Below are 13,473 nucleotides of genomic sequence, written 5' to 3' on the forward strand. Positions count from 1 at the left end.
GGCAAAGATGTTCAACAAGTTTTGTTCTTGGTAATAGGGCTGTTTAAGTTTTTATGACTTCCTCTTACTGTCATGGAACTGACCCAGAGATGAAGAAGTAGTACAGTACAGTTATGTCTGACAGTCAAAGCCCTAAATCGCAGAGGACCCCCGCATACCAGCCAACAAACCCCCCCCACCCCACCCCCCTTAAACCACAACCTGACTTTCACTTTCTGTAGCTGATTAAAAGACCATTACGAGCTGGCTCCTTCTGCCAACTGACTGCTGCTTGGTGCTGAAGAAATCAGTTTTATCTCCTCCTGCCTTGGCTGGGGTCCCTGCTGCGCTGGAGGATGCAGTTGAGATACAAACTCCAACAATTCAAGCAAAAGCAGGATTTGTACAAAGTCTCCAGGACAAGCTTTTGTTCACATCACTCTCTGTTTCTTGGCCTGCATGTTACTCAAAACAAGGGAGCCATGTTAACAGATACACATAAGTTCTTGATTTTCCTGTATTACACCTCTTGATTCATGGGTTGGGGGAGTTGGTAAGATACAATAAAATTTACAGAAGCCAGAGCTCACAGACAACCAGCTGCAGGTAAACATTAGGAGTAAAAAAGCTGGGGCTGTCTTCAGGAGTGAGGTCTTAATCTTTAAACCATAGCAAAAATGAATAAAGTTCACAAAAGAGAGGTAGCTCACACACTTTACTCTGAAAACCACTGCAGCAGTAGCATGGTCTGTGTAGATGCAAATACCTGAACTGTTGCTGCTGTGGCTTATAAATAAAACCAACTTGGTGAATCCTCACCTCTGCTTTGAAGGGTGCGATTTAGTGGCATCTAGTGTTGAGGTTGCAGATTGCAGCCAACTGAATTCCCCAGACAGTTTGTTCAGTTGTCTGACTGTTAAGGTCATGACAACAAATGCGCAACAACAAATGAGTTTCCATTATTTTCTAATGAGTTGCAATGAGTCGCAGTTCAAAGCCTGGATAAAGCTGGGAAGTTTGCACCTTGTTTCCAATGTCAAGAATAAACTTCCACACTCTACTTAAATGTACTTGCAGCTGTTCTTTCCTGATTTAAAACATGTTGTGCACAATGTTACATATATATGTCTCTTGATGACTCGTATGTGAAAGAGGAAGCTCACGGTGACAAATCTACAGAATGTTATCACAGGACTCTCAGGTCTATGGACAATTTTAGTGTTTTTCAGCTTGTTGTTTTGGCTTTACAGCTTTTCAGCTTTGTTATTTTGGTTCAGTCTCACTGTTCTTATTGGTGTCGCTACCAACAGTCAGCTGCTTTCAAGGAAAAACCTCAGATAAACCCACTGTACACTACATGCCCAGGATTACTGGCAGACAGAGTCAGCCTAGAGAGCCAGGTATTTCCTCTGGAGCTCGTGCAGACCAAAAAAGAGTTAAAAGAAGGGTGAATATTGGGCTTCCCTTGATCCAGCGGACACGAACATGACTCCAAATGAATAATAACAATGCTCCGTACCTGCTGGATGCATAAATAGTCTACTATTTGCTCACATGTTCACCGTAGGGTGATAAGGTGTCAGTGTTGATGCAGGTTTTAGGTAGTTTACATAATAAATTCAAAAAGAAACCATTAAGGCACTTGACCTTTTTTTAAGGATTAAATTAGCAAGTCTATTTTCTGGTAGCTGAGTCAGGGACTAATTGCTGATTTATGTACAAGTAAGGAAAATATCAAGAGATAAAAGAAAGTATGCTGTGTACTGGCCATTTTCAGTGTGTACATACGGCTATATTCTACCTGGAAACCTCTGTATTTTTCTCTTTCTCTTTCTCTTTTCACCCACCACAGGCTCTTCCCATCTGACCTGTGAACCTCAGTGGAAACGATGCCGGTCCCTGTGGACCACCGAGGCTGAAGATAGCACACACACACACAAGGAAAATCCTCAGCTCCATTTTATTTATTCAAGCCTCCTACTCGTTTCACTGCAAAAGATAAGTACAGTGAACAGGGGCTGTGGATGGAATTTTCTCCCCATAACACTGCACACACACATGCACACATATGCACAGGCATGAAAGCGCTGTTACTATTAACATCTGACCTTGTCCCAGAGCATTCTCCAGCATGAATTTTAAACACGCGCCCTCTTCGCCCAGGCCTAAATGACCCCCCTCAGATACCTCACAAAATTATTCATCACATTGTCGTATAACAGTTGCCTCAAGCCAAAATATGGGATGGGTTCCTCATGCCTGATTTCCCAGAGTATTGATCAAAACTGTCAGATTCTTCGGCTGCATGCCAGGCCTTGTTGGAATGAAATATATCACTGAACCAAAAGGAGGGGGCATTCATTTGCACTGGTCCAAACAAACAAACCTAAATGGAAGGACACAGAATTTTTATTAATGTGTGTTGTATGTGTGTGTGTGTGAGCAAAGGTATGCGCATGTGAAAGAGGGGGAGAAAAAAGAAGAACTAAGACGACAGAAAACACTAAAATTGCTGCACCGCTAACACCAGCACCTTAGCGACAGGTTGACGTTGGCCAGGTTTTGACAGCAGTGAGAGAATTCTGTCTAATTGAAGGATGTTTGTCATCCCTCTCACCATCAAACTGATGTCAGGGGAAAATTGCCTACCAACCATTCTCAGTTTGCTCTCCTCCTGTCTCTTCCTCCAGCAGAGCACTCACTGTCTGCAGGTATAGACAAGAAGCCTCTTATTCAACCAGTGTATTGTAGATCAAAGTCGTGACAGCACAACACACCTCTGAAAGATGTCAACTAATGACACTGGCTCGACAGGAGATTTGAACCCAGTCCTCTCCTGTGGGACTGCACTTCATCACCCCGGCTGTAGCTGCTGTATCAAATATTTCTTTCGTCTGTCCTGCTCTGTTGGCTTCTTTCAACTCAGTGGTTCTTCTTTCAGCTCAGTGTGAGATACATTACATCAGTCGTGCACACCTGCTACGCATCAAGGCAGAAAAGCATCCAAATGAAGTGTAATAGAAGAGTGTATTCCCCAGAATCAGTTATACTTGTGGTGCAGTGAATTTAATTGAGGTATGAAATTAACTGCAGCTGCATTGTTCTATTCCTCTCATTTCTCTTTCAGTAAATAATATGAAGCCTCCTGAAAATGCTCCTCTACAAATTTGCCATTTCTCACTCCTATACTGTCTTTCAGTCACATACTGTTACCAAAGCAGCGGTGAATGATTGGAATATGACAAAAATAATCAAGATTCACAACACGAATAAGACCACCATGTTAAAGCAAAAAACATCACGATAACAAATAAAACAAATAAGAGGTAGATTCTTCGTTTTTAAAATCACTACATAAAATGCATGAATGAGACAGATGAGACAGGTGATCATAACATGTCCTGAATTTCAATAAGTAGCTCAGGGTGTGAGTTAGTGTACAATCATGATTCTAGTGTCCCCACACACTGTGAACTGGGATCATGTTGCAAGAAAGAAATGAAATACTGACACCGTGTGGTTGTAGTGTGTAAGTGAATTTAGACTCAGTGTACAGTAAAACCAGTGGTGGAAGCAGTTATAGTAAAGAGTCCTGCATTCAAACAAAAATTCACTTATTAGATTATATTATTAAATATACATACAGTATAATGGCACCCATAATGTATAATGGCTCACATAAACTTGTGACCCTTGATCCATAGCTATAGATCAAGGGTCACAAATTTATCAGGTTCTAATTGGCTATCGGTGAACGATGGTCAGTTACCTGCAGTCATAAATGTTATTAAATCTTTATGTCTGTGTTAATATCCTGTGTCATGCTTCAGTTTGTTTTGTGTGTTTCTGTTTTGAATTGAATTTGTGCTCTTTGTGTGTTTTCTTGGTGAACATTCGGGAAAGTGTGTTGTGTGTAGGTTCGTTTATGACAGCCTGCCTCATTACTGTAGTTGAGAGTGTGTATCTAATGATTTTCCACCACTGTATTGAATGTATTAGAGCTGCTTTAAAGTTGAATTAATTTGTTCTAGAACGTGTCACTGTTAAGATTTAAATATTGAACCTGCTCCGATAGAGGCACCAGTCTCAGGTCATACAGTAATTAATGAGTTTTCTGGATTTACTTTCAGTAAAGGTACAGCCTTGATGCCCAGGATATAGCAGCATGAGTCATTTCCAAGAGCCACTTTAACAAGGACATGATCCACCTTTATTATCAACCCATTACTTTTGGCTCTATTTGCCAAATTAAAGTTAAGAGGGACACAAAATGTCTCGCAATTCATCTTCATTTGAAATGTTTTACTTTGCAATACATGAGCCACACACAGATGTTTTGTTTTTGTTTTTTTAATTAAGTTACACTGATGGTGTTGTACTAACGGCAACAGAGGTGAGTCTGTGCAAGCCTCTGAGAGGTAGAAACACAGCTGGGTATTGGATGGTTGCAATATGGCACAGTTTGGAGACACACCGATGCAGAAAACGACAGTGTGAGCAGGTGTTTCAGCAAACAGTGACAGACAATCTGTGCATAGAGGTGCAGGTTTTACAGAACTATAAGGAACACTGTTAAATGCTTAGATAATTGTAGGGCTCGGTCACAGATCACTCATTTGGCCTTTTGTTATCATATTGAAGTACTGGAAAGACAGTCAATAACACACTTGGACTTTAATAAGGTTTGAACTCCCTTCAAAATAAACCAGTTGGACAACATCGTAATGGAAACAAGAAACCTTGTACAAACAGGTGCCTTTTTTCCCCTCCTCGCTTTGTAGAACATGATATGGCATCAATGCAACAGTTACAGTGTTCCAGGGCAGTAAAAGTTCAGCTGATTACAGTCACTTTGTCTCAGTAAAAAAATTGCCCAGAAGTATCACCAGCTGCAACATGTCAGTCTTGGCTTCTTTCATAGATGTGGATTAAAATACGTCGGCTGGACGAATCCACTGGACATGAAGGGATGCAGGAGCCCCCCAGTGGATGAAAGCGGAACAGCACCGGCCGTGTGGAAGATCACATTCCCAGAGCTGAAGTTCGGGAAAGTTTGGTGGAAGCTGCCCGGGCTGGACGCACAGGTGGTCTGGTTTGGGCTGACATTGACGAGGGAGTTGGAGCCGGGCTGCAAGGTGCTGTCCGCCCCTGGGTTCTGCTTTTTCCACTTGGTCCTCCTGTTCTGGAACCAAATTTTCACCTGGGTTTCGGTCAGACTCAAGGACAAGGCCAGGTTTAGTCTCTCACACACAGACAGGTACCGAGTTGCGCGGAACTTGTTTTCCAGAGCCACCAGTTGCTCGTAAGTGAACGCCGTTCTGGCGCGTCGTGGTTTGGCGCAGGCCTGGTCCGGACGCCGGCGCTTTGGTGCCTCATAGGAGGGGACCTGTAGGGTGACAGCTGACTCTCCATTGTCCTTTTCCTCTGTGAGACAGTGCTCCGTGTCAGCCGGCGGGGAGAGCAGAAGGGGATCAACAACAACTGTATGGTGCCTAGAGGCTGCAGTGCGTTCATCTCTCGTCTCTTCCCCTGTAAATAAAAAAGGAGTTAGTTCACATCCTGCAGCAAGCGCCTAATGTCAGCATCTACCGGATCGTTTGATTTCCAGGTCAAATTGAAGTTGTTGGAGAAGCCATTAAGGGTGAAGGTATAGGCCCTGTGCGTCGTCGATTCATCTTTTAGTGGCAAACGCCTTTTCACTGAAATTTATTTGTTTAACGGTGGCAGCAGCTTTTGACAGCAACATTTCGGCTTTACTGGTCGTTTGTGAAAATGTGTAATAGGCCGAATTTTCAAGGTGAAGAAAGGAGGTAGTGATGGTCCCGTCTTAATAAATTTCCTAAATTGTGTGCCTTGTTTTTAATAATAGGCCTAACAGGAAATTGGCTGAACTGAGCGTGGTGCTGCAGCTGCTGAAGACAGAGGTCTTGTGTCAAATCTAAAAGCTGATAGCCCCACACCTGATTAAGAAATTTATCTTCATCGTGCAATGATGTCCATCTTTGTCCAGTTTGAACTGCAGCTTGAATACCAAACACAGGCGGCCTATGGTTGACATCTGTGAAGTGTTTGATTAGGATCCTGAGGTCCTTCGAGCGGAACGGAGCAAAGACTCGGAGGAGGGGGAGACTTGGTCACTAATCCTTAAATAATTTATAAACCACACAGCGCCTCAAATGTCATGTTGCGGAAAGAAATCCCGTCTAAATCCAGCTCCGCCACCTCAGCCATGACGTGCTAATGGAGTTTCATATTTGCAGGTGGATCGATAAATGTCATCTATTTAAAGGGAAGTTTTAATCGAACGATATTTAGGATCAGACATGGATGGGGTGTGAAGTTTGTACCTGCAAGGTGCTAGAGGGAGATATGCAGGATGCAGTAATGGGATATCGATCAAAGCTCGCAGAGGCATCCTCAATGGGACGATTTAAACAATTATCTAGCCTGCCTGTCCCAGTGCCAATCACACGCTGGGGCTCTGGGAGCAAGCCTTTGTGGCTTCCTTGAAAGGAAGCGTAGCCTTGGAAATTAAGGGAAGGTCATACAGAGATGACAATAAATCTGATAGAAAATAGTGTCTCATTTGCTGATGTTAAGTCTCGACCCAACAATTTTTTTTTTTTTTTGTAAAATCCCCACAAAATATTTATTTTATTAATGCTCTCTTTTTAACAGTGTTTGACGATATATTGATACGTATTTCTTGATAAGTCTGGATGTTCTGAAATAGTTGGCATGTCCATTGAAATAAATCCAAAACAATATATTACACGTAAATGGTTGATGTATAGGCCGAATAATAATTCTTAAATTGTTTGTTTTCTTTACCTGTTTTCGTGCGCTCAACTCTGAGATCTCCACCTGCAGTGATGTCCGACTCTAAACTTGTTCCCTCGGCGTTTGGCACAGGAAACTTCTCCTTGGCTTTGGAAAGTTCGTTTACCCTTTTGCTGTTGAATTTGTTGGGATCCAATATATCAATTATAGAAAAGGAAATCTTATGACTGGACATCATTGTCACTCCACAGTCCTTGGGGTCCAGCATCCTTTATACAGAAAGACCTTTAAAGAAGGAAAATGACTGACGTGCGTAATTACGCGTGAGGAGAGGAACTTCTCATAGTTTAGCCTACTTCTTGTCTTCAAGCTTTATCAAACCGGATTAGTGGTGATGATCCCTCCAAGTGTGGACTTCGCTCCTCTGCTTCCGTCTGTCAGTCTTGCAGCGTGAGTGAGATGACCGGAGCGCGGTCTTTAAAGCGTCTGTCCCCCCACTCTCTCAGCCAGACACGTGACACAAACACTATTAGTGTTTCACACGACCACCTAATGGGCTCAAAGCATTCGTCGATAATCACCCATATCATTAAATTCAATAATCCACGACCTGAAAGTAAATTGGGCACAGATGGCACTTGATCCATATCAGAGATCGCCCTGTCTCAGTAAATTGGACACTTTTAGAGGCGTTTCTGTCAGGAAGGGGATTTTCGTGTCCCCTGAGCAAAAGAAAAACTTTCTCCTAATCGAGGCCAAACGGTTTCTGCTTATAAACTGCTGCCGACTATTTATTGAAATGTTGTAGCACCACGCATCCTATAAGTACAAATCATAACGTTTTTCATATTAAAATAAATAATAAAAATATAAACGCATTGAAATGTCACTCTCTCCATGCATCGGTAATCAGTGAGCACAGATGTTAGTAGATGGGCAGTAACTGAAAAAAGAAAATCAAACACCTTGATATCTACATATAATGTATCCAGGTGGCGTTTAGGTGTTGATATAATATTTTAGGAGTACACAGATGAGGATTGTTTCCAGATACTGTGAAGAAATTTAGTTTCACTAACTGATGTGATGCTGTGGCAGCTTAAATTGGCATAATTAAAAATATGTATATAAATACAGGTCTGAAGTAATAATGATTATACTCCTCCATCCCTTTTGTTTTGCCTATTCGTAATTGCAGGAGTATTCTGCTATAAATTTCATAATATGTTGTTGTTGTTTTTATTTTCATGATGATAATATTCCCAGTATAGAATTTCTAGTGTCATTTACACTGCATTGCAGTACACTGCAGCACGTTTCATACAGTTTAATGACAGAAATGATGCTTGGAATGGCGAGTGTTCTTGTTGCACTAGTATGGTAATAGCCTATGCTAAATGACAGTAACTACTATTGGCTTATTAGAGAAAACTAAATGAGAATGTTGGTTTTGAACAGACTTAAAGGATCCCTGATGAATCACTATTCTTGGTGCATCTTTAAAGCATTCAAAGCTAAATTGCAGCCATACAATGAATACGGCTGATTGTTTTCTCACCTAAGGTGATAGATTTATATTTACAATCAATCGGCTCCCTAGTCTTTACCATTAGTATTCAATATAAAGTGACATAGGGTTGTTTAAAGCTTGATGCCTGGTGATGGCTAAAATGGTGAAACCAGCACAGGATCAATATTCTCAGCAGGTGTCCAATACAGATAAACCCTGATGGCTACAGACAGTCATTTTGGATACTGGAAGGCCAAACCAGTAACTGTAACAGCACAGGAGGGCTTGTTTGAAGCTTCCTTTAACTCCTCAGTCCTTGAATGACCCAAATAATGTTCATTTTCAATTACTGCTTTTCCTATTAATTATTTTAAATTAATGGTTTGTGTTTTTTGTAGAATTCGAAAAGGTTGAAATTGGTGATAAAATTGTCGTTTTTCCTCTGCCAGGTGTAGCATGGTGTTAGCGCTTTGCTCCACTTGTTTATGCATTAACATATTTTACCCTCTAAACCTGTGAGGTCTACATTGTGTGTGTGTGAGACAGGCAGAAGGCAAAGGAGCCACCTCTCTGTTTTTAGCTCTGTCCAGTTTTAGTGACATGGGGGATCTGATCACGTTTACACACTGTTAAAGGTCTCTCAAATTCCTCCCTACACAATTTCCTGTGTTACTTACACAGTTCAGGGTGATTACTCTGCTACATGGAGGTTTCATTGCTACCCAGACATAGTCTGGTGGACTGGCATGGTCTGCAGGAGTTACATAGTCAAACATTTGTTAAAGCCGACCCAACAGGGTGTCTGCATGTCGACATTTGCATGTGTATGGCACTTGCACAGCCATTACTGTAGTGCCTCCATATGAATAGGGCCCACTGCACACTGGAGGTTTACAACTTCCTACGAGAAAGCCCAGTGGCTGGACATCTGTTTGTGTGGGTCAGCAGGACAAAGGGACCAGCCCCGGGGACAAAGAGGCCCTCAGGTAGACTTCAGACAGCGGGAACAGCAGCTGGCTCAGCTCTGAGTCTGTACAGGCCAGAGCAAGACTTCAGAGAGGAGGAGTGTTCCCTGTCGGACACCGCAGGGAGCCAAAGAGACACACTTCCATCCAAGACCCCCCTCCAGGGTCAATAAAGTCATCACTTCACAGGGAGCCTGCCCCCAGTCTGCTAAACGTCAGATAATTTGTCTAATGGCAGGAGCGGCATTATGAGCTCACAGCCTGTAGTGTCTATTGTTTTCTCTAAAGTCCTCCACTGTCTCCCCAACTCTCTTGTAAAGTGGGACTCAAACAAAGGACCAGAAAGTGTCTGTTGGACCACTAAGGGAGGTTGTTAGAGCCTCAGTATCAGATTCCTAAACTTTGTAGTTGTTGTGGTTTCTAAAATTCAGAAATGTTGTTGAAGAATAATATAATAATAATAACTAACTAAGCATTTAAGGCCTTTATTACAGACTTGACAGCTGACAGATGACAGGAAATGAGAGGAGAGATGGGGGATGATTCCAACAAAGATCTACAACCGGACGTGACCTGTGATGAATCCCAGTAACTTTGGTGATCCTCTGACTTTTTCTCTGGTGCCACTAGTAGGTCTAAGTTTTCATTTTTCCAGTGAAATAACACCTTTGCTAGCAGGAATTATTCTGAATGCTCTTTTCCAAATCCACATCATTCTTTTCACAGCATAGCTTGTTTTTGGCAGGCAACACCTGCAACTGATCAATGTAACTTTGACAAACAACAAATACTCCTAAGTGATCCCTGATGTATCACACAACTCAAACAGCTTTAAAGCCTCTACAAGTTAATTTTCCTACTTCACTGACATGAAATCAACCTCACAATTTATGGTATTATTTGAAGAACTGTCAGGATAAACTGGTGGTTAATGGGCTACAACATGCAAAACTCGCAGTTTGTCCAACATGTAACATTACTTTTGTGTTTGTCTTTTAACCTGACCATTTAGTGTTAGTTATCTCAGTGTACTGAATTCTGCTACTACCTACGTATCTACTTTATCTGCACTCAGAGGCATTTGGCATTGATATGTGCCAGTATAGATCAATACGGTACAATCTTCCTTAACGGGCATAAAGCTTCTCTCATTTCGCCAAGTCTCTCCACTGCATGCCTGTGGGTTTTGCTGCCAGTCCTCCTTTCAGTTAGACCTCTGTGTTTGTTTGACTCTCTGACAACAAGGTCAGTGGCATTGCCCAGTAATTGTCCTAACGGCCTGTATACCTGTTGGGTGGAGGCGAGTAATGAGAGTTTTTCATTACGGGCGGGACGGGTGAGTGCGCCTGGCAGATGCTGACAGGCAGCAGATGTGTAAAGTTGGGGGTGATTTGTAAAGGGGTCAACTGCATCACAGAGGAGATGGAGGGCGATGTGGGGTGGGGGTAAATTATGCTGAGGGACACTGTCAGTCATACTGCACCCCTGTCACAACAAGGTAAAGGTCAGTTCAAACGCTGATGTTCTCATCTAACGGTCCAGTACAGTGCGGCGATGTTGGCAAACTTTCTTCCACATACAGACTGGAGGTGTTTAGTCCAAAGTTTATCTCATGTCTTTAAAGCTGCTTGGAATCTGTTTGTTTTTTTTTCCTGCTCAGAAAATCACAGATATGCTTCTTAAACAAATGAAACTTCAAATTCAGTCTGACATTAATGCAACCAAACTTAGGAGAAGTGGAGGGCAAAGCTTTAGTCATTTTCTGTTTCCATGTCATTTTTGTTTAGAGTCCATGTGGAAGGAAAACAGTAATTTGTCCTGAATCCTGTCTCATTAATGACACACACAATATGCACTGGTTTCCTCAGGCATTCACATGGCTTTGCAGGTATACATGGATTCAAAAATCAATGAAAATGATCCTCAGTTATGAGATAGCTCTGGGTGACCGACCATGGATCAGAGCATTAGATCTCATTCCATTCCTTAAGCTCAGTCTCTCTGTTAATAGTATAATTAACAGCAAGATCCTTAAATACTAAATTGCCTAATGTTTGGGCTAAACTTTCAGACTGTTCAGGCTGTAAAGTAGGCTACACAGGTATTTTGGTGGGCTTGACTTGTCCACACAAAACATGCAATTACAGCCACAGGGATGTGAGTGTTGTGGTGAGTAGAGGAGAGTGAACATAATGAGAAAGACCAAGAGAAAATGGACGGAAAGAGCTGCAGCTGCCTGTTTTCCACAAGGCTGAGGCCTGCCAGTAATGACTCTGTGGTCCCTGGCATCTGCACAGAGCGTACTGTCACTCAACGTGAGCATTGATTAGCCATTGTTCTGAGAAGGTCACATCATAATTCATTAACAATAATTAGTCCCATAGTGCCACCTGCACTCCTTCTCCCGATTGCCCCGTTAAATTACGAGCAACCATCACGGTTCACGCGTGGAACAATGAAGATGTATCCGCAAACGTAAAGGCAAGAGCTATTAGTTACATTATTTAAATGGACCCGTTTAAACCTGGAGAGCTGTCTTTATGAAGGGCAATTAGGCACTAACCGTAATTGATAATTCGTGCTAATTACAATTAGGAAATATAAATAGTGGGTGTAGGATTAATCATCATTGTGGTTAAGCAGGGAGCAGCCATGGTGCAGGCTGGGTAGGTGTGATGGAAGGCAACGGATTATGCTCCATTCATCTCCATCTAGTGCAGAAACAGATTGTGTTTGTCCCTTTATATTTCTCCATTGACCGTTATCTCTTTTTTGTTTCTCTGCCCTTGCCAAATAGTCCACGAGGTTGTGAAACTGTGAGGCTGTAGTTAGTGTGCTGCAGATTGAAAGAACAGAGGCTCTGTAGTGGTAGATATTACTGGGAGGACTGGTGGTTTTTCCGCCATACCATAGAGGTGGTCCTTCTAATGCTGGACAAGATTTCTTGCAGTTTTGGGAAACTGTCAACTCAGCATTGGTAAATTACGAGCATAAATGTATTAGTTTTAGTTTTAATGTAAATATTAAGTTGACATTTTTTAAATTTCTGGTTCAGTAGAGCTGGCATTTCATGAAGTTACTAAAAAACATGTTGTTATACATTTGCAATACATGTATGTGTTTTTTTGTTTTGTTTTGTTTTCTGTGACCATAAAACCTCCCACTCAGCTAATCGTTGTTTTTCTTTGAAAGAAGTTAGAACTAACAACATTTTTTTTTTCTGATTTAATTTTATTTTAAAATGTTAATTTAGGTTAGTTTTACAAAACTCAAAAAATGCTCTTTATCTTAACTTTAATTTACTAGCTTGTTTATGGGTCAGTCTGATGTCAACGGCCAGGAGGAGATGCTTTGTGAACACCATCACACTGTTCACAGAGCAGCTCCAGGTCCCATTTCAGATTAAATCTCGGCCTTTCACCTCTAATTAGATGAAGGTTCCCCCAAGGTGATCTCATCTGACCTCTGAACTTGGTGTCTCGGCCACAGCATTGAAGATGCTTGTTTTAACCCAGCACATGCACTTGCCTCACAGTGCATGATGACAATATCATGAGGCATGATGAGATGTAACCCATTACCTCTCTTGTTGTCTTGTTGGCATGCAGCAGTCAGATTTACACAACGTACAATTCATCACCATGCTAAGAGAAGATGCCACTTCAAGCCGCCCAGGGATGCGAGTGTCTGCAATCTAAACAACTGCAGTGATAAGTCAACATACACATCAAGCGCCCAACAGCGTCTTTGGTCTTTGAAGAGACAACAGTCTGATTTAAATACAAATACCAAGCTGTCTTAGCTGAGCAAACAAACAAATGGAAGTGATCAGACTGGCCTCTGCTGTAGGTATGTAGGCATGTTTACTCAGATGTGCCCCCATTAGGCTTTATTGCTTTATTCACAAGGGATTTGAATTAATCATTGGTGTTTGTAGGTTTGTATGTGTGTGTGTGTGTGTGAGAGAGAGACAAAAAGAGGAAGATGCTGCTTTATTCTGCACTGTCAAAAGCAGAGCTCAACCTGCTCTGCTGCATGTGAACAGGGCCAAGGGTTTTGGTAAATGGTGAAATAAAATATTAATTATGATAATGAAGAGCAGATTCTACTCAATAAACATTTGTCAGTAAACACATCTTTTGAGCACAGATGTGCAGTTATAACCATTTTGTCTCTATTATATATGTCACCTCTGCTCTTTCTAAACAGTGTTCTATTGCTGTTTGGGGTTAAATAACA

General features: G+C 41.8%; 1 protein-coding gene across 1 annotated transcript; it reads right to left on the reverse strand.

The window, feature by feature from the left end:
- Positions 1-4,416: 4,416 nt before the first annotated feature.
- nkx1.2la (NK1 transcription factor related 2-like,a) lies at positions 4,417-7,027 on the reverse strand. Its single transcript, XM_041050280.1, has 2 exons — positions 6,811-7,027; positions 4,417-5,508 (listed from the first exon to the last, which is right to left on the reverse strand). Exons 1-2 carry the CDS (start codon positions 7,025-7,027, stop codon positions 4,895-4,897), a joined length of 831 nt encoding a protein of 276 aa, XP_040906214.1. The 3' UTR covers positions 4,417-4,894.
- Between the last annotated feature and the right edge of the window lie 6,446 nt (positions 7,028-13,473).

The sequence above is a fragment of the Toxotes jaculatrix genome, chromosome 11, assembly GCF_017976425.1.
Source record: "Toxotes jaculatrix isolate fToxJac2 chromosome 11, fToxJac2.pri, whole genome shotgun sequence".
Classification (NCBI taxonomy): Eukaryota; Metazoa; Chordata; class Actinopteri; family Toxotidae; genus Toxotes; species Toxotes jaculatrix.

Excerpts from the sequence above, each read along its gene's own strand:
- nkx1.2la (XM_041050280.1), bottom strand. The coding sequence starts at position 7,027 with ATGCTGGACCCCAAGGACTGTGGAGTGACAATGATGTCCAGTCATAAG. Across the intron at positions 5,509-6,810 it reads AGTTGAGCGCACGAAAACAG|GGGAAGAGACGAGAGATGAA; the intron begins GTAAAGAAAACA and ends TTTTATTTACAG.